General features: G+C 33.3%; 1 protein-coding gene across 7 annotated transcripts in view; it reads right to left on the reverse strand.

Moving 5' to 3' along the window:
- Tbc1d5 (TBC1 domain family member 5) overlaps window positions 1–23,010 on the reverse strand; it is a 518,011-nt gene that overhangs the window by 298,099 nt on the left and 196,902 nt on the right. For all 7 annotated transcript variants that reach the window (XM_031348347.1, XM_031348346.1, XM_031348344.1 and 4 more), the window contains one exon: window positions 11,305–11,435. In XM_031348347.1, the coding sequence (XP_031204207.1) occupies window positions 11,305–11,401 (97 nt within the window). In that variant the 5' untranslated portion in view covers window positions 11,402–11,435. The remainder of the gene's footprint in view (window positions 1–11,304; window positions 11,436–23,010) is intronic.

Raw genomic sequence — 23,010 nt, forward strand, 5'->3', positions numbered from 1 at the left:
TTAAAGGAAATGTTAAAATGTTCCCCATACAGATTTCTTTAAAGCATATAAAAATAATTAAAAACTGAAGTGACCTGCTGGGGGAGGGGTGGGAAAAATTGAAGTGACTAATAACAATGAATTATAGGTTTAGAAAAGTAAACATAGACATAGTCGTTAGGAAAAAGAGGTGGAGTGGGGAAAGAACAAATTAAAACAGACTTGTAACATCTGTGTATCAATTTACCAAATACTGTTACAAATGCAACAAAGCAAATGTTGGCTCTCTTTGGAACTTCTTTGTCATCATTAATGTATTCAGGCTAAAACTGCTATGCTTTGAAAGGGTGTTCCATGAAAGAAGACTCATATTTAGCTTCCAAATAAAGCTGTCAGGTTACTATAACCAAAATTTCTGTGAGTGTCCAGAATATCTATTAAAAAATTAAAAAAAAAAACTAAATTGGTCTTGATTTATAAATGAAATAAAATGATATTGTGTTTAACAAAGTATAGTTATTTTTGTGAAAATGGAGAAAAAAACTTCACCAGAAAAGAATTGTATGGCTATTTTCTTTCATTACTAGCTCTGTTTCTCAAATTGATACAAATGATCTCCTTCTGTTTCTGTCTATCCCTTGCCTTGTCAGGACTGGGGAGATCTCTGTATCTAAACATAAGATTTGCAGTTTGTAACCTGCTTAATTTGCCTTATGTCCTACATGCCCTCAGTATGGTGTTCATTAAAGTCTCAGCTGTTTTGTTTCTACCAGTGGCAGCCCAAATATAGCCTTATTTTTCTTTGTTAAAAGGCCAGATTGTGCATAAACATACACCTAATCTGTGTGTGAGTGTGCATGGTGTGCATGTGTTTAAATGGCGAACATTTAACAAGTTGGTAAATATCTCATCACTTGCCCTCTAGCCTGATATCTGAACAAATGAAGTAGGTTCTTTTTCATAAGAACAATTCCTGTTAGTCTTCTGGAAAACTATTATTTGATATATATTTCACCTATAATATATGTAAATAATATAATATATAAATACGTCATTTGAGACATATCAAATATGTGATTCTTAAATAATTAAAAATAAACAAAAAATGTCAAATTTTGCATATTCTTAAGAAAAACAATCAAAAAAATTATCAAAATATTTGTTTTTAATATGATACTAAGTTTACTTGTGATCTTAATTTTAAAATGAAGTTACTTAAATGTTCATTGTTAAATATAATTTAAGTATTAAAGAAAAATGCCTGACAATTACATTAAAATAATTTAACCTATGTACTAACAAGCATCACCTATGTGTCAATTTGCCATATAATACATACTTATTAAATAAGATTTAATAACTACTATTATAAGCAAACATAATTGTTTTAAGAAAATAATAATTTTATCCCATTTCTCTCAAAATGAATGATTAAAGAAAGTGGCCCTCTTAGGTAAACATATTGTTCATATTAGCACACACTGGTATTATATAAAGAACCATATCAATAAGGCTATTTTTCATTGCTAATATTAATTTCTAAGTCATTTAGAGGGAGGAAGGGAGGGATGGAAGAAGGGAGGGAGGGAGGGAAGGAAGGAGAGAGGGAAGGAAGGAGGGAAGAAACTAATTTTAAAATGGGGACATTACTCTAGATCTTATAGAAATGAGAAGAATTCTAAAAAGCACTATTCACAATTGAAAATAAATAAATTTCACAATGGACATGGACAAATTTCTAAAAAAAAAATGTTAAGTTATTAAAACTGATTCAATAAGAGATAATAGGAATAGATTTAAAAGCAGAAAATTAAATTAATCATCAAAGTCTTCCCAATAATAAATGCCATGGAAAGGACTAATAATGAATTCTACTAAATACTAAGAAGTAATGATAATTCTTCTTGAATTTTGCCCCAAACCAGAATCAATTCTCTATATGAACAGCATACCAAACTAGATATCCAGAAAAACAGAAATATTACCAGACCTAATGTGTGTGTGTGTGTGTGTGTGTGTGTGTGTGTGTCTGAAAACCAAGTGGTATTTATTTCAGTTACAAAGGTGATTGTCTAAAGAAGTGACTATAAAACTAAAGCACTAACAGAATAAAGAAAAATTTGTATGGCCATCTAAGCTGATGCAAAGCAAGCAACTGACATCATCTAAAATCCTTCCCTGATGCAAAAGTATGCAAAAAAAAAAAAAAAAAAAAAAAAAAAAAAAAAAAAAAAAAAAAAAAAAACAGAAATAGAAGGACACTTTCTACATGTCACAAAACTACCACTAATTTTGAGTCAATAGTTAAAAACAAAAACTTAAAATCAAGACTACCAAGTTACTCTTCAGTTGTGGCTTTGCTTGGTTGTTGTTGTTGTTGATGCTTTTTGTTTGGTTGGTTTGCTGGTTTGATTTGGTCTTTGGTTTTTCAAGACAGAGTTTTTCTGTGTAGCCTTTGCTGTCGTGGAAATTGCTCTGTAGACTATGGGGACCTCATCTCATAAAGATCCATGTGCCTCTGCCTCATGAGGGCTGAGAGATAAGATGGTTTAGCCGTTTAAAGGCTAAGCTCACAACAATAACAACAAATAATGATGATGATGATGATGATAATGATGATGATGATGATAATAATGATGGTGATGATGATGATAATAATAATAATAATAATAATAATAATAATAATAATAACACTTTACCCAGTTTTATACTAGAATTTCTAGCCAAATCCGCTGGGCAAGGGAAAAGAAGGCACCAAATGTTGAAAAAAAAAAAGTCTTTCTAATTATGATAACATAGTTTTAATGAGAAACCACTAAGTACATATAAAAAAAATTAATGAATGAATACAGCAAAGTTCCACAAAACTTTTAGTTAGAGTTTTGATCTGTAAAATTAAGAGAGGATACTAAGGAGCACAATATATAAGGATCCACTTTACAAAAGGCTTCTCACTTTATATGAAGAAACACTTCCATTTTGGGATATCTAAAGGCTATCAAATACAGGTGTTTGTTATTGTTTTCTCTCTCTGTCTCTGTCTCTCTTCAATTCTAAAGACAAGTATGTTCTATAGTGCTTGAACCATGTGTACTCACAATCATAGTGGTTGTACAACTAACAATTCATCTGTTCATTTTTGGTCCTGGCATTACTTCAGCATGATTGCATCAATGGTGACTGACGCCTGTCACAGCTGATAATCTGGCTCCTGACTTAGACTGTGCCTTAGTCTCTAGTTTTCAACAATAATACATGACATATAAACAGGCCAGCAATTGCTTCTGTTCCTTTTTCTACTCCGCCCATTTTTTTTTTACTCTGCCCATTTTTAAACTTACTATCTTTTCCTCTTTATTAGAAGGTCTTCAGATGTGTTGACTATCTTGTCATAGTATACACATGCTCAAATGGTATGCAACGATATACAGACAAGCAGATTCCAAGTTTAACATGCACATGCATATGGATGGCCACTTTTTGCAGTGCTGTTTGTTGAAAAGACTACTCTTCTCTAATTAATTTCCTTTTCGCCCTTTTGAAAATTTGGGTGCTACTCTTGGGCCATCTATTCTAGGGTCAGGCAGCATCAATTCTCCAAATCTGTTTGCTTTAAATGATATGACTATTCTGGGTAAATTTTGAATCTTATGAGAAACCATGTCTGATTTTTGAAAAGTAATCAGATAAATACAGAAGGTCAGACCATAAAGGTTTTGAAGGGCTTTCTTTAAGTTAATCCGGGCAACAAGGGATATGCTGCATGCCTGGGAACTGCTTCTGAGATGCTGAAGCTCTAACATGAGGTGAACTGACCTGACTCCTAAGAAGGATTAAAACCAAAGGACATTATTTCAAGAAAGTACTAGGCAATTTCTCAGCAGATACAGAGTACATTAAAAACTCATGCCTATAGTCCTGGCACTCAGAGAAAGGTACACATCCAGGAGTTAGAAGCCAGGCTGGTCTACTATAGAGAGACTCAGGCCAGCCAGGAGTGCACAGTAAGATCCTATTATAAATAAATAATTAATAAGTATAATTTAGAGTTATTAATATAACATAAATATTTGATATATTTATAAAATAAAATTATTGTATATACAATGAACATCATATAATAAAATTTAAATAAATAGATAGATCAGACCTAAATAAATAGTACAATAGACAAGAGGTGGAAGAAAAGCGATCTTTGATCAATACATTTTCTTAATGGGGTAGGAAGAAGAGGAAAGGGAGAAAGAAAAACAGTGGAGGTTGGAGGTGGGAACTGGGGAAAAAAGAGAAACTAGAAGGCAGGCCTGAAGCTCACTGAGATGAGATGGAATTCGTTTTTTCACTCTCCATCCTTTAAGCATCCCACATTTCTTCATTAAGTACTTAATACCTAATTATCTTTTACATATGTTCCATTTTAAATTTATATCTTCACAAACATTTTTTATTACTAATAGGCCAAAAGAAGATAGAAACCTAAAGTAATAGAAACTTAGTAAATTGACCAAACTAGGCCAATGGAGTCTCATTTTAAGTTATTGTATTGAATAATATGGATCCTATCTATTTATAAACTTGCTGCTCTTCCAGAGTACCTGAGTTTGCTCCAAGAATCTAGATCAGATGGCTCACAATTCCCTGTAATTATAAGTCCAAAAAATCTGATACCGTTTTCTGACCTCCTTAAATATTCACATACATGTAGCATACACTGACACAAAAACACACATATAAATAAAAAACAACAGATATTCTCTTAAAAGAGAAGTATAAAGGTGGGAAACTATTCTGTTTGTCCTTCTGAGATACTTTTCCGGAATTCAAGGCTTAACTCTACTATAAGAAATACCCAGATCTGTTACAGGATTTTCCCTGTCCAATCACATTAGAGCAGTGGGAGGCTTGTGATTGGACAGAAGGGAGGCGAAGCGAGGGGTGGAGGAGTCACAGAGAGAGGTCTGAGGAGGTGAGGGAAAACCAGAATAGAGGCTGAAGTGGCATTATCATAAGGTTAGAATAATTGTGTTAAAGCTTTGTCATTATCATTTGGCTCTGAAATTATTGTACTGGCATCTTGTAAATTGTGTTATTATTGATACATAGATCTGATTGGCTAACTAAGCATTAAGAGTCTTGAATCTACCGGGTAATTAGCTGTTGAGATGGCTAGCCAGGGGTGTGAGGGGCATTGAGTGAAAGCAAGAGGAACTCAGGGGCCACCTGAGAGATGGCCTGATGGGAGCCATGTGGCCTAGCAGGGCTGGCGAGTTGGCAGGCTTAGAGACCAACCGAGTGAGATCACCTGGCTCAGGAATAGTTCTAGATACTTCCTGCAACACAGATTAGTGTTTAAAACAAAGTATTTTGAGAACTATTTTTGCTTATTTTATATTATGTAAACATATAAATTTTCCTTTATTAACATAATTAATTGGGAGTGATTTTCTTATATTTAAAATTTCAAATATTAATGCAATATTAAGAAGACAAAATTGAAGTCAACACTACTAAAGCTGCCCAGGAGAAATGTTCCCTTCCCTAGCAGCTATAAACATTTTTAATCATATTTACACAATAATAAATAGGACATATAATGGCAAATATGAAAAATAGGAAAAGAATTTGGTATTTGTGTAAATTTTTGCAAGCTTTCCTCTCTGATTTTCCATGTCTTCCACCACTTTATAGCTAGAAGCTCTTGTACAAAAATCAGTTAGGCCATTAAAAGTTTTTCTTTAATGGAGGTAAGAATTCATTACTACATTTTTATATGTGAAGAATGCTATTAAATAATAGCTTATACACTAATTAAAGCAAATGTAATTGTGAGAACACATTGACATTGTTAAAGTAAATTAGTCAATTTGTTAATAGTTTCATTTAAAGTGACCCTAATTGTATTAATTGTGATACTAGCAAATTGAAATGAAGAGCATTAAACACACTGTTCTAATATGTCCTAGAGGAATGAATTCTCCATTATATCAGCAGAAAGAAAGTACTGATTACATGCCTTCCTTACCCCAAATACAACTTGCATATATACAAGTTCACTTGTGCAGTAGACACATACTCATATGCACACCCTGGATCAACAAAAAAGTCTTGCTAGGCTGCGTACACTCGATATCTTTTAATTGTTGCATGCTATAAAATAAGCCACACAGAAGAATCCTCAGGTATATGTGAAATATTATAGCATCCTTTTTTCTGACATAGCAAAAATTATTTCACCATTAAATTGTTCAATTTAAGTTGTTAAAATGTTGAGGAAGCAAACATTCATTTGGAAGATTACAGCATAAAAACCAATTTTAAAGATATTTTAAAACTATAAAGGATCCATCACTTACAAAATGCCATCAAGTTGTAAAGATATATGACCCAAGAAGAAATTAGAGAATCCATACACATACCAGTATGATAGATGACTATCAAGTAAATCCCAGTTTAAACAAAATAAATCTATATTTGTTGGCCAGGTTTACAAGTACTTCCTAACCTAGCCCACTCAATGCCATTTTGTGATTTGTTAGCCTTGGTGCCAAGGCTATAGCAAGCTCCCTTCAGTATTGTCAACAAGTTTACTACTCCTTTCCTGGAACCTGACTTTGTGTGAACTCTACTTGTTAAGAGATGTGCTACTCCTGCGATGGATAACATCTTTATATGCCTGGATTCTTGCTGGTCATTCACGTACAGCTAGATCCTCACTTTCTCAGAGGCCTTCCCAGACAATTTTATAAGTACTCATTGCAATGCTATACAATTTTAATTCTTAGCATTGCCCATCCCTCTTATTTCTTTGTGTAAGTTGTTAATGTTATGTTCTCTCTAAGGATAAATTGTCAGTTTTGGTGGGCAAACAAGAACAGTATTAATAACCTGTATGTTTCAGGGTCTCCAGGGAACCCAAATTTAGTGGAGGTCTCCCACACCTTTGCACTCCAGGTACTGGGCACTGTATTTGACAATCTGTGGCTCCTGGGAGGAGTTTATCAAGCTTACAGCAACTTAAGTGAAATCCTTTAATATTATATATAAAGCTCAGAGAACAGCAGGTTTTCAAATGGTCTTTTCTGTCTACCTAAACCAACCTCCGTTTTTCCTTCATGCATTCACACTCTCCTCTGCCCCCTTCCCCTGTTAATTAAGATCACTCCCCACCAATGGCTCCTTTCTAGTTTCCTGGATTTTACAGATACTCAAAATTAGAAACACAAAAATAAAGATTCAACACTACTATCCACATGAGTGAGAACATAAGACCACTTTCTTTCTGGATCTAGGTTTCATCATTCAGTAGAATGTTTTCAGTGCAAAGACAATTGAGCCTGTCACCACTCAAGCACTGACAAAAAAGGGAGAGCCGAGCTTAACTAAGAAAGGGAGGGAGGATCTGTGTGCTTTACTCTGGCAGGTCCACCAGGTTCCAATGGACAGCTCCACATCCATGTGTTCATGAACAACACAAACTGGACCCAAAGGGTTGTGTAAAATAGAGGACACACAGTTGGATCTGGATGAACAACTGGAGAGTATTGGCGTTACTGAGAGAAATGGGGGGGTGGTTATAATCAAAACACCTGTGAAATTCTCAAAGAATTAATAAAATATTATATTTTTGAGTGTGCATTTTGTGAAAGAAAATAATTTACTGTGCTATATATTTTTCCCATATATTAAATTTTCAAGAAATATTTTATATAAATAAGCTAAAATGTCTATATAAATATAAAAAGTACTTTCTCTGTTTGATAGTAAACATCTGAGCCAGGAATGGTAGCACATGACTTTAATTTCAACACTCATGAGGAAGAGAGACAGATGCTCTCTCACTGTGGATTCAAGGATACATACCCTTGCCTATGTAGTGAATTCCAATCCAGATAGGGAATATCATGAGACCTTTCACAACAAAACAAATGATACAGAAGTATGTATTTCTTTGGTACCTATCCACTTATTAAGCATTGCTTCAATTTATTAGCTATCATGTCAACATATCTATCTATAATATAATTAAACAAGTAATAATTTCAATGAAATACTAACTTGCTTAAAAGTGCAAATTGGTGGTAGTGTTTTGACTGAGGTCAGTCACTCTCTAACACTAACACTTCCACCATCCAGAAGCCAACTATAAGAAATCAGTTACTGACACATCGCTCCCTCCTAGTTCTGAAACTATAGGATAGGGAAATGAGGAAAACAGGGGACAAACAAGCTTATAAGGCAATACTTGATTTAAATGTACTCTGAACACTTTTGCATTTTTTCTCTCCTAAAATAGGTGTCTCTGTGCAGCCCTGGCTTCCCTGAAATGCCCTGTGTAGACCAGGTTGGCCTATAGCTCAGAGGCCTGCTTTCTCTTGCTCCCTGAGTCCAGCCTTCACCTCTGCAATTAAAGGTATGTGATGAGAAACCTCCCTGCAATTTGTATTTTTTAAATAGGTAATTTTTAAAATGTTTCTGAGGATAAAAAGCTTTGAAAGAAGTAATGTTTAACAGTAAAAATTATCTAATGTTAAAGTAAGAAGCAGAGTGTTATGCCATATAAAATTCAAGCTAAAAGTTTTTACAATATAATGCAAAATTCTATTCTGAAAGACATCTTATAGGTCAAAATCTTTTCTCAATGTTAATAAAAGTCTAAGTTGTTATAATATGGAGAAACAAGTGGTAATCTTAATGGCTCAAGTTAATGACATCCCCTAAATATGCAGACTATCAGCCTAGACAAAAATAATCATTTTCATTTATCATTAAAAGAAATGGTAAGAACAAATAATTAGGAAATTAAAAAATATTGTATGTGTTATTTTGAATGGCATTATGTATATCTGGTCAACTCTTTGACTCTGAAATTTAAGGTGGTAATATAAGCACAAAGCCAAACTTGATAAGGCACAGATAATATGCGATATATTTCTATAGTGGTTATTATTTGGAAAAAAGATTAAAAGTATAATTAATATGGAAATATGCTGTATGATTTCACACATATATAAGGACAGTTGTTTATTTACCCTCAAAAAAATAAAAAAATGAGGCTTTTTTTTATCTAATCCCATTTTCTTTTCTAATTTCAAAAGAATTCTCAAAATCATTTACTAGTGCTGTTTCTTTACCAATGTTAGAATTCAGATTTGATCCAACTGAAGATTGCTTTACTAATGGAATCTCTCACAGGGTTGTACTTAATTACAGTTGACTTCAGGCAGAAAAACTACTAATCCAAATCCAATGCTTATCTGTTTAGACAAGGAGTCATTGTGTAGCCCACAAATTCCCTACAGTGTATTGCAGAAATGTAAAAATGGCGTCAAAATACTTCAAGAAATCCAATGTAAGACACAAATTAAAATGAACCTAAAAGTAAATGATTCTTCAAGTAAATATGACTACCCCAAGAAAATGTAATACACAATTTGTGTGTGTGTGCAAAGTGCAACCAAAGAAGACCAAATAGGTACTTGATGCAAAATATTTACGTATAAGACACACAAAACTCACTATGGTTAGTAACCTTTATGTCTTAGAAAAACCAGTTATTTACATATCTTTCTTTCCTTATGTGCCTGAGCGTATGTGTGTTTTGTATATATTTTTAACAGTTGACAGCTGTTTTAGAGCATACAGAGATGCCAAGCTGAATGAGGGTCTTGATTACTTCAAGATTAGCTATCTAAAGTTTCTATTCATTTTAAGTGTTGTTAGTTGGAAGAGTCATTAGTCACTTCCTTGTCTCATAGAACATCAGCATACATTTACATTGTTAATGAACATTTGGGGTAAATGAATTAATGGCACTTTAAAACATCAATTCAGTCCTAATAACTTGGTATGTCACAGAAATGTTAGGCTAGGATATAAATGAAAATCCCTTTCAGGAAAGGTAACTACTCATTCCTTTAGACAATATAAGATAAAATTAATTTAAAATGTTTTTAACCAGGTTTTTAAAATGCTCAATATTTAATGAAATAGCCCAAAGAAAAAATATTCACTTAAAACACAATGGAGAATGATTTTCTCAAATAAGCAGATGAAAAAGAAATATTCTTTAAAGTATTAGCAAAATTGTTTTATATACTTCTAATCTAAATATATATTCACTTTTAAAGTATTTATGGAATAACAGGTACATCTTATAGGCATTAAATTTAAGGGAAATATCATAAGAAAAGCTTTCAGGCTTTCTAACATGTTAACATACTTCAACTGAAATAATCAAAATTAATTTTAATATTGTCAAAATCTAAACCGGCTTTTTGGGTCCTTATATAACAAACAAAAAATAAAATCATAAAATAATTCTGAAGAGCAAATGCTAATATTTTCAACAAAAATATCAATGGCATTTACAGGCTGTAGAAGGCATTAAAGTATCACACACACAAACACACACATACCACTAAATGCAGAAATAAAGAGTTTTGTTCAATAGAAATGACCATTTTAGGAGTCAGTTTTTTAAATTACCAAAATATTATGGTACATCCTAACATCAGTATACAGGTAAAAATAACTTAATTTAAAGCATAAAAAATGGATTATTTTAAATGATTTGTTTGAAATAGATCTTATAATCTTGATATATGCATTTTATGAACAAAGAAATACTAATAGTCACTTCAGCAGGACCTTTTTTAGATGCTTAATGAACTACTCAAAATTAAGTATGAGGCTTTAAGATTTTTAACAAACTTGTCTTTTTTAAAAAGTCTACCATGAAGTAAATATGAAAGTAGCTCTGATATATACATATTTAAGGCATTTAAAAAAATAGAACCTGAACAATGGATACCTTTCAATGATCTACAATTTAACAATTTTGTAATTTCACTGTACATATCAACAAGAGTGTGATACAAATTTCAATTATTTACAAAAAGAAATGAAAACTAATATGAAACAACATTAAAATGTTCATCCTAGAGTTGAACTCAATGTAATATATGGAGAGGGCAGTAAGTGACCTGAAAGCTCAACACCAACAGCTCAGGACTCTTCAAAATGTATTTGACAAAGGGTATTTGCATTTCAACAATGACTTCTATATTAAAGGCATTGCCTAGTATATGACTGTTCTTAAAGAATGACAGTGTACTATTCATCATTTGGTTGATGCATCTTCTACCTTCAGTATAAAGGGGAGATTTTCAGGTATTCACTAGCATCAAGAGCATTCTACACATGAAATACTCTTCCTACATGCATACCTTGCTGCATGCAAAGACTTACGCCACAGTGTCCGCAGTGATCTGAAGGCCTCTGTCACATCCCGAGCATATGCACACAGCATCTGCACAGAAAACTTACCTCTTGGTTTACTTGAATAACTGAACAAGGGGTCAATGCCTACTTCTTGTTCTTCTGACTGCAGAGGATGTCTAGTTTCAGACACAGACTTATACATTGCATAGAGTGGCGACAGTCACCAAAGTAATTGCCTAGATGAAGATAAAAACAAAGATGAACATATTTTCTCTGCTATGGTTGGGAAGGAACACTGGACAGAATGACGTGATCGTGTGAACATTGTGGGCATCAACAAGCTTTCTATAGGATACAGGACCTGTCTGTTACCACATGGTGGAGGACCTTTGCAAAAGAGCAAAACCATGTCAACAAAGTCCATGAAAACAATGCTTCCAAAAACTCTAGACTTCATTTATAATCTTTACTTCAATATGGAGTAACATTTATTTTTAATAAAACTTATATAAAAACCTTACTTAAGTTTTTGTAAAACTTCATTTTTATAACATTTGTTTAACAAACAATAATTTACACTTTAATAAGAACATTGAAAAAAGAAAAATTACAGCCAATTAAAATTACTCATAGTAAAATTAATACAAAATGACATTGCTAACATTGTATTGTGTTATAGTTACCACTGGCTTTGCTGTGTGAAACTGCTAACATTGTATTGTGTTATAGTTAACACTGGCTTTGCTGTGTGACATTGCTAACATTGTACTGTGTTATAGTTAACACTGGCTTTGCTGTGTGACATTGCTAACATTGTACTGTGTTATAGTTAACACTGGCTTTGCTGTGTGACATTGCTAACATTGTACTGTGTTATAGTTAACACTGGCTTTGCTGTGTGACATTGCTAACATTGTACTGTGTTATAGTTAACACTGGCTTTGCTGTGTGACATTGCTAACATTGTACTGTGTTATAGTTACCACTGGCTTTGCTGTGTGACATTGCTAACATTGTACTGTGTTATAGTTAACACTGGCTTTGCTGTGTGACACTGCTAACATTGTACTGTGTTATAGTTACCACTGGCTTTGCTGTGTGACATTGCTAACATTGTATTGTGTTATAGTTAACACTGGCTGTGCTGTGCACATTTATTAGAGTACATGTTGTCAATGAGATCCACCATGGAGAACATACTGATTACGTACAACTACCACTAAGTTACAATAAAGTAGTACTAAATTGTCATGAGTGCTGTTCTTTTGTCTAAACTGCAATTTTTAATGGATGTCTGGCACTCCATTATAGAGTTATCACAATTTATGTAAACATATCTTGATTAATTAATTAGGAGGCTCTCAGATATTGACCCCATAGATGGCTGCAATAATCATATGACATACTCATGACTATTTTCTTTTAAAAAATGTTACCATTGTGGTTCCTGGACTAAAAAATACAATAAAATGTAAAGGTTTGCAGTGTCTTTGTATGATTTATATATACCGAAACAACTCTTTAATACTGTAGTTGTTTGGTACTTAGTGAGGTTACTAGGGATTTCCAATGTTTCTTTGACAATTCCAACTAACCACTGAATGAGGGAGACATCTAAAAGTAAGAATCAAATAGAATTGTCCTTCAATAAGTTGGTACTTTATAATGTTAATAGAAAGGTGATTTACACCCTAATCTTCGATGTCCATAAAGTACAAATTACACAGTCAAACTAATAATGTCCTCTCCTAAAACAACATTTTCATAAATTATTATTCAAAATTATGCAAGCAGCAAATTTTCTTAATTTCAAGGGTAGTGTGGGCTGGGCAGTGTTGGCGCAGGCCTTTAATCCTAGCACTCAAGAGGCAGAGATAGATGGGTCTCTGTGAGTGTGATGCGAGCCTGGTCTGCAGAGCTAGTTCCAGGACAGCCAGGCAAACCCTGGAGAAAACAAACACTAAAACAAACTAGAGTGAGCTAGGAGGGGGACACCAACAGAGGAAATGCCTCCAACTGGCCAAAATATGAGCACATCTGGGGGAGTTTCCTTGATCAAAAATCAATGTGGGAGAAGACTTCCACACAGCTGAAAACCATGATCACATTCACCCCTGAGGCTAAGACACTAGAGAATTTTTTCATTCCTTAGAGATGGTTAAAATTCTAAAAATGACTCAGTAAAATTAGCATTAAAGCTAAGTCTTTAGAACAATGGTTCTCAACCTATGGGTTATGGCCTCCTCTTTAGGGTCAAATGACCCTGTGGGCTATGGGCTCTTTTAGGGTCAAATGAGTCACATTTGATTCACTGGAGTCACATATCAGAAATCCTACATGTCAGATATTTACATTGCACTCCATTACAGTATAAAAATTACAATTAAGAAGTAGAAATGAAATAACTGTATGGCTGGGGGTCACCACAGCATGAGGAACTGTATTAAAGGGTCACAGAATTAGAGAAGTTGGGAACCATTGCTAGAATATGACAAGTCTATAATAATAAAAAAAAAAAGCCAGAATATGAAGTTAACTATAAACATACTAATATATAACCATTCCTCTACACAATGAGGAATATACAATATTATCATTTATCAAGCGTACATATCCAAAACTGAGTAATTGAAATGTATTTATAATCAAATAAAGTAAACATGCAGATTTAAAGGTAAATTACTCAAAGTATGGATGATGTTCTTCCTTTTGTTTGAAGTACAACTTTAAATACTAACCTAATTCAGAAGTAAGTAAAAAAGTTGCTGCCTTGGTTTCAATTGCTTTGTTTTAAACATATAGGATATTTTAGCTTTTACGATAAAAAAGCTAAATCTACTATTTCTTTTGGGACAACCTTGTAAAAATAGAAATAAAAAGTTGCTTTTGAATGTGAAATCAAATTACTAAGAAAAACCTAATTTGTGATTCAAAAATATATCCACAAAATTGTATTAAAAAAGCAGAGATCTTTAAACAAATGTATCTATAATCATTTGAATCATTCTTCAGGATGAATTATTTATGCATAAATGTTAGACCAAAAATACCCAAATAGCTTATCTTATTGGTGTGATAGATTTTTTTTAAAATTATATATTTAGTGCTCCATTACTCCTAAAGTCTGCTTTTACACATCTGACATGAATTTTATACTTGCTACAACCTACCTTCTTTGTGGGTGAAAATATATAAAGCTGAAAAACATGCCTCTTAGACAATGAAAAATTAAACCAATAATTGATAGATTCCTTTAAATTATGCTAATCAGTCTCTAAATTCTAATTAAAATAATACATGTGTTTTAAAATAAATCAATATAATCTTCCTTTCTTAAATTTAGAAAAATAGAAATATACATTCTTATACTTCAGAAAAGATATATTTCCTTTGTTGTTCTTATTAGCTTACACATTTTTTATGTCCTGCAAAACACAAAATTAAAAACTTGACATTGGTTTTCCTGGAATTCTTTGAAGCTACCCTAGTAATAAGGGTTGACAAATCAGGTTAAAATTCCCATTCACAATCTAAAATTAATCTTAAAGACAGGTATGCTGATACAGAAGTCTGGTTCTTAATACTAAATCTGAATATGAAAGTATCTGAAGAAAAGTATCTCCCTGAGAAGTTTTGTTTTTTTTTTTTTTTAAGATTTATTTATTACATGTAAGTACACTGTAGCTGTCTTCAGACACATCAGAAGAGGGCACCAGATCTCATTATGGATGGTTGTGAGCCACCGTGTGGTTGCTGGATTTCAACTCAGGACCTTCAGAATAGCAGTCAGTGCTCTTAACCGCTGGGCCATCCCTCCAGCCCACCTGAGAAGTTTTATACAGAAAGCTTACAATACAATGGCTATGTCAAAGTTTAAGGTTTATTGTGAAGGGCAGGATTTAAAGTTTATTAAATACATAATGATATTTTTTGTGTAAAGTAAGTACTCTTTTAATTAAAGGTTTCATTGACTTGCAATGGATGGGTAAAGTACTACCTGTAACATTATCATATTTTAAATATGATAAAAAAACATGATAAAATAGTATCACAATTTCTAACTAATGTATCCACATTGGCTGTGAGGCTTCAATGCTCCAGCTTGTATTCATTCCTTGACTGCTTATAAAACTTAGTTAGAATTAGCTTTCTGAAGTGCGCATTTTAAGACATTTTTAAAAACTTCCTATAAATATTATTCAATTGATTGAATTCCTGATGTCAAACTAAAACATAAGTAAATCAAGCACTAAAAAGATAAAGTGATATTCCTTTACACATAAAAATAGATAAACCCACCACAAAGAGATTCAAAAGACTACTTTTCAGAATTTTATTAACAAGAAGACAGTAAAAATAAGTATGTATTATATGCAGACTGTATTCACTATGAGGTGCATTTAAATTAAGATATGACATAGTGCCTCTAAAAGAAAGCTTCGTTAACAAAGCCTTGGAAGCTTTATTTTCACATTTAAAAGGTAAAGCAATTGGAAATTTTGTATAAGTTTTGCAAAGAATAAAACCCACCTTTTTATTTAGAAATGGCACATTAAGGTAAGTTTCTGGTTAAAAACAATAATCTTCTTTAAAATATCAATTCCAAAGAAGACAAGGTAAAAAGTAGGAAGTTCTATTTAAAAATTCTTTCAATCTTTAATGCAGGACAGCTACGTGGACTTTAAATAGGTTAATTAACTATTAAAATCAATCATTTTAAGTCTTAATATTTAATATTGTTAGATTGTATATCAAAGTAGTTTTATTACTTATTTACCCCAAACCTTTATAGACTACTTCATTTGACAATAGGAGGCCTGATTTTCACAAGAGAAATACATTTACACTGCCAAATAAATTATATATAAAAGCATTTGTCTGAATATATGTCATTCAATATTAAATATCGCCCATTAGTAAAATCTTGGGACTCGTTTCTATCAACCATAAACTTGAAATATCAACTATTTTTTAATAATCAGTTACAGGACTATAGTAAGTTTCAACATCAAGAGCAATAATCAAAAGTAAATTAAAATATATTAGAGCCTATAGTTTTTATATTGTTCAAGTAAAATCTTAAAAACAATATGTACAATGAAAATATATACTATGTAAAAGATTCAAAGTAAGACTAAAATGTTTCTCCTATACAATATTAATACACTTGGCATTTCAGTATTCAAGTATGTTTTAAAGTACCAAATTATCTGTAATTCCCAGGAATTTTCATATGATTCCAGAGCTGTCTTTAGATGTAGGAGATGAAGAAAAAACTTGCAATATGGAGGGTTTCTATTGTCCCCAACTACTAGCTGTCAAAAGAGCAGAACCACTTACGTCTTACTTAGGGATATTACTGATGAGATGAAACACCATGACCTTGGCAACTCATATAAAGGAAAGCACTTAACTGATGCTTGCTTACAGGTTCAGAGGTCAGTTGTCATTATGGAGGGAAGCATGGCCGCCTGCAGGCAAACATAGTACTGGAGAAGGAGCTAGGAATTCTACATCCTGATCAACAGACAGCTGGGGGGATGGACAAGACAAGCAATATAGACAGACAGACAGATGCTGAGCTTAGCTTGACCACTTTATACCTCAAAGTATACCCTCAGTAACACACTACGCACACCTTCAGTATAGTGTCTTTATCTACTGATCAAGCATTTATTTCTATGAGGCTATGGAGGCCATTCCTATTAAAGCTACCACAATATGCATCTTAGAAAACAAAACCAAAACAAAAACAACAACAAACAGATTAATAGCCAGAAATAGTTTAAAAAAAAAATGCCCTTAAACACAAATGATAAAACAGAATGAGGAAAGCGGTTTTGAGGCTGGAGTTTAAAAATTAAAAAATTAAGTGGACATGGAAAAGAAAAGAAACCCTCAAAATTTCTAAGGTTCTCCTACATAACAATCATAGGTTATGGGTTATTTACAAAATGCTGCTGTAAGCATCCATGCACTATCTTTTCCAGTTACCAGGAAAAAAAAAAAAAAACAATCTAAGTTCCACCTTCATAGACTTTGAGAAGTACTCTTGTGATTGCTATAAGTACAATGGAAAATACATCTCCACCCTACCCCTCAGGTTCATATAGTCACCAAACATTTTATTAGATATAGCTAAATAAAAATATTTCAATTGTTACTGCTTGAATTTTATATATATACCACTTTTGGGGTATTAAATCAATTCTATCTGGTTTACATAAATCAAGGCAAATATAACACATAATTTAGTATGTGGAAAGAACAAACAAAATTTCAGAAGAAAAAAATAGCACCGTTTATCCAGTCACATTAAACTAAAAAATAATACCAAGATTAAGAAATAATAATCACCCCATATAAATATCAAATAAAATAAAGCAATCTAACACAATAGCACAATTTTTCTCTGGCCAAGTCTGGAGATAGGGGGAGGGGAGAAAGAGGGTGTGTTTTTAGGGACACACAATCACTTGTGTCAAGACCATCAGGATGCCCATATGGATATGAAATTCACTCATTGTTTTTAATAAGTGGTAGCACTAGAAACTAAAAAAGCTTTAGTAATTTACACTTTATTTTAGTTAAATAACACTAGGAAGCATACAATTCAGGAAGTGTTATTCAAAGCAAATGGTAACTCCTTTCAACATTTTACCAAGCAGGATACTATTCCTCCATTCACTGATGAGAATCCACCAAAACTCAGGTAACTTTTCATGTTTGTGAACCAATCAGATGAGTAAATAGTGAGTAAATAAATAGCCTAGCAAGTCAAGTAACAGTTTATATAGTGGATTCTTTTACTGCTACGTTAATTTATAAGTAAGTCACACTGAACTCTGAAGTCCTTATCAAATAGCCTAAAGTGTGGTATTGTAGTTGATTGAAATCCCAAATGTTATATATTCACATTCTACCACTCACTTTATAACCAACTTGACATTAGACACACACACACACACACACACACACACACACACACGCATGAAGGCATGCAGGTACACAAGCAGGCACATGCAAGCCACCATCTCTTCTCTGTACTGAAGTTATTCTGGTACAAGTTAGGAAGGTATCAACGTTGTATGCCCCAGGACCAAGGCCTCTCCTCTTTCCCAGTAAAATCAGAAAGATTAAAAGAAAAAAATCATGTACCAAGAAATCTGTTCATTTAACAAATCCAATGGTTCAAGCCCAAGTACTTGCAGGGAGAAGAATCTACTTTCTGTTTGGGCTTAGAGTTAGAAAGTTATCTCTAGAATATTACAGTTCAGTGGCAAATATTTCACAGCACTTTTGTGCAGCTTTAAAACACTAAATTTTTAGAAGAATTCCTGAAAAACTGATAATGTCACAAATTACTATGTAATAGGCAAGCTTTGTAAGTAAAATATCACATAAATAAAATACAAGGACCATGTAAAAATCAATGATGATATGCCATAAAGTAATAATTAAAAATTAATAAGGTTATTGGGAGAAATTTAACCACTAGGATTTCCAAGTTTCCTTATAATTTATGAAAAAAAAAAAAAAAAACAAAACCCTGAACTGCAATAATAGGAGAAAGTATTTCACAGTAACCTCTAGTCTACTTTTGACAGAAAGTACAGAAACTTTTTGGTTAACTTTTAAGTCTATCTAATTAAAACAACACATAGATAATCATAAATAAGGTACGGCACATAACTAAGAACTTCTAAAATTTTCTTGGTTTGTAAGATATTTCTACTTTTACTTTTTTAGTTATTTTTTAATTTTTTAATTATTTTCTCAAGATATAATTAAATTCTAGATAAAAAATCGCTTTTTATAGGAAAGAAAACATTTTAAATTTATATAACACTTATTCATGATTGACAGAAAGATTAAATAAATCCTTTATGGGGCCATAAATAAAAGTTGAACACGGTATCAATGTTCCTTATAATAGTGCCATGACAATATTATACATAAAAAATTCTTCATAAAATATCAGATAAATAACTAGTTATAACTTAAGGTTAGATTGATCTCAGGTAAATAAAGGGTTTTATAGATTGTAAACAGAGCTTTGAAACAGACTATACGGAGGGTGCAGGCATTCCTCATGCCAGAATGTACATAGGAATTTTAAGGGGACAAAAAGCTGCACACCTTTTTCTGTTCAAAGTATAGAAAACACAGGGTTTTCATCAGGCTCAAGAAGGAGAAAGGTGAATAACTGGCATGAGTTATGGGACATAGTCAAATTTTTACAAGGAAAATCACTCTTTTTTTTTTTTTCTTCCAAAAAAGGGTCTAACTCTATGGCCAGACAGTTCTGAACCTCTTTCTTCAGAACAGGTTGGCCTCAACCACACAGAGCTCCAGCAATCTCTACTGGAAAATGCTGAGATAACAAGGTTCACAACTAAGCCTGGCAAGAACAGCCTTAAAGGGACGTAAGTGTGCTGGTTCTGCACACTTGAACTATGGCAAGCTGCAACCATTAGCACTTCAAAACACAAAATGCCTTTGGCAGCCACTACTCTACCTAATTCCACATGGAAGGTCATTTTTGCTCAACTTCTTCCCTAAATGCTCATGACACTAAAGTCTTGTATAGCACCACTCAAAGAATAAAACATTTTAGGTTCATTAATCTCTTTACAATTTCCAAGAATAAAGGAAATAGAGGACTTGATTTATTCATTACTAGCATGGAATAACTTGAAGAAAAAATGTTCAATTAAGCAATAAAAATCAATACACTTCAGTAAAATTCCCAGATAAAATGATCAATTGAGCAACAAAGTAGTAGAGGTGCTGCTTTACAGTTCATTTGTAAGTTTTATTTGGTTTCTTTTCCTATGTTCCCAGAAGCATAGAAGTTATGCTCGCATTTGATTTATGTTATTTGTGCTATAGAATCTGAGGTATCTATTATATTGTTTTCAGTAACAATCATAAAAATGGCAAAAACACTCATTAAAATTTTCATAAAATTATCCTAATATGGCAAAGTATTACAACACTGTTCCTGGTCGAGAAGCAGATTCAACTGGAATTTATCTATAAAATGGTGTCACTGTTACTGAGATACCCATATACCCCATGTTATACTGAAAGGTCCTAAATATTTTTAACCCAATTAAGCATTTGTCCTATGAGATAGCAAACTAGATGATTCATTTCCCCCAAAAACCAAAATTCTTTTTAAAATGTCAGCCTTGAAGATCATGAAATACACAGAATGAAGGGGAAATGGCCTTACAGTGAATGTAAATATGAGAAGATATTAGGCTACATTTAATTATCAGTTCAAACAACAATCTGAACTAACCTTTGATAAGTAAAATCAATATTCAGAATAATTTAACTAAAGTAAACATTTCCTGTTAATGCTACCTAATTATAGTTAAGAGCTGGAAAGATAGGGGAAGGGAGATGATGAAGAGAAATATTAAGAAGGGAGATAAAATAGTTTTAATTAAGAATAAGATATGCGGCTATTCATTGAAATATGATTCTTTTCTATGAATACTTTAAAGAAAAATAGGTCATTCTGTTAGTAAAGTCATGGAAACAAAAAACACTGGTACACATATAATATGAAACATGATTAAAAATAACACTTTATATTTAGATAGTACTGTCCATTTTACAAAGGCCTTCACCTTTATTGTCCATATCAAAGGGCATGATGCTTTCTGCAAGGGTCCTAAAATTAGTTCAATGACTAGGCGTGGAGAACCTTTTAAATAACGCAATGGCTTTTGGTCGTCAAACAGTCCACAGCATAAAAACACAAACACAGGGTGAGGAGAGAGGAAGAACAACTGGGAGGGGACGAGGGAATGATAATATAAACCGCTCCTTGGAACAATTCAACCTTCTAATTGGTGAAACAAGTTAATGGTCCCCATTTTAGAAAACCTGTAATAAAAAGCTAGAAGAGTAAAATGTATGGATAAAGGAGTGAAACAGGTAGTACACAGAGATCGTGAATATTATACAAACATATGTACGTACATACATACATACATACATATATACATACATACATACATACCTACATACGTATGTAAGTAGAGTACGTGTATATGTGAGCCAGTAACATAATGGAAAATCTCACTCACAAAGAAATATTAATTAAGATAAATAGTTGTTTGCCTAATATGTAAAAGTTGGAAAATATAGAATGTAGCAAATATGTGTTAAAAATGTAGATGAACTTGGTTATGGTTTTAGGAGGTAGTTAAATACTTCATTTATAAATGCAAAGCCAGATATGGTACAACACAGCTACACAGTGTCAGCTACTCAGAGACTGAAGAGGGAGGAGCTACTAAAGCCACCAAGTTAAAAAAAAAAAAAATCTGAGACAACAGGGAGGGAAAACAAACCAAACAAAAAAATGAAATTAGACAACCTTAGACAAATCTATGTTAAAAGAAACTAACAAAATGATGAAAACTATAAAAAATCATCAATAAGGAATTTTACCTTTAATAATGTAAATATGTAGAAAGAATTAAAACTAAAAATATACCTATAAAATGTAGACAACATTAAAATCAGAATAAACACAATATAGTATGATATGTTTCTTTGGTAAAAATATAAATAGATAAGCTAATTACACATTAAAATTTCTAGAAAAATAAGAAGTGAAGTAACCAAGAGAAAGAGATTCTCTATTTGTAAGAGTATGTTTTCCAGTTTTAGTAAGCCTTTCTAACTACAAAATACTTAAAAATGAATGCTGAACTTCCTATATTTGGGAAACAAATATTAATAAAATCCCACAGTCACAACTCTGACCAATAATTGTTTCTGTCTGAAAGAACTGCAGGGATGGAAATGGAGAAGAGTCTGAGGAAAAGAAAGTCCAGCAACAGGTCCAGCAACAGGTCCAAAGTGAAATCCAGCTCAAGGGAAGACCCCAAGGCCTGACACTATTACTGAGGCTATGGAGTGCTCCCAAAAAGGAACCTAGCATGACCGAACTCTGGAAGTCCCAAAAAGAAGCTGAAAGCGTCAGATGCAGATATTTGTACCCAACCATGGACAGAACTAGCTGACCCCTGTGGTTGAATTAGGGAAGGCTGACAGAAGCTGAGAAGGGTGACCCTGTAGGAAGACCAGCAGTCTCAATTAATCTAGTCCCCTGAGATCTCTCAAACACTAGATCACCAAACAGGCAGCATACACCAGCTGATATGAGGCCGACAACACACATACAGTAGATGACTGCTGGGTCTGTGTTCATTCAGAGATGATGCACCTAACCCTCAAGAGCCTAGAGGCCCCAGGGAGGTTAGACATCAGGTGGAGTGGGGGGTAGGGACATCCACGTGGAGTTGGGGTGTGGAGGAGGTGTGGGATGTGGAAAAGTTGGAGGGTAGATAGGGTTTGTGGGGAATGTAAAAAAATAAGTAAATAAATTAATTTTAAAAAATCCTACTCTTACCGCAGCAGCTGGCCGGGAGGCACAGGCCCCACGACTCCCAGGGGAGCTGCAGGGCAGCAGGGACAGGATCCTCTCAGCTTCTTAGTGACAGAGGAGGAACAGCTTCCTTCTCTGCCCCCTCCCTGCAAGTGGAGGGCCTACCTCCAGAGAGCGCATTAAGCCAGAGACCCGGGCAGGATCCACCAATTTCTCTCAGGTGAGGTTCTGAGACCAGAGCAGCCAGCTTGGAGGAACAGGCCCCACGAGTCGCAGGGGACTTGCAGGGCATCAGGGACAGGACAAGCTCTAGGCACAGACACTAAGAAGATCTAACACCAAAAAGCAAAAGATGGTGAAAGGCAAACGCAAGAATCCTACCAACAGTAACCAGGCTT

The sequence above is a fragment of the Mastomys coucha genome, unplaced genomic scaffold (assembly GCF_008632895.1).
Source record: "Mastomys coucha isolate ucsf_1 unplaced genomic scaffold, UCSF_Mcou_1 pScaffold3, whole genome shotgun sequence".
Classification (NCBI taxonomy): Eukaryota; Metazoa; Chordata; class Mammalia; order Rodentia; family Muridae; genus Mastomys; species Mastomys coucha.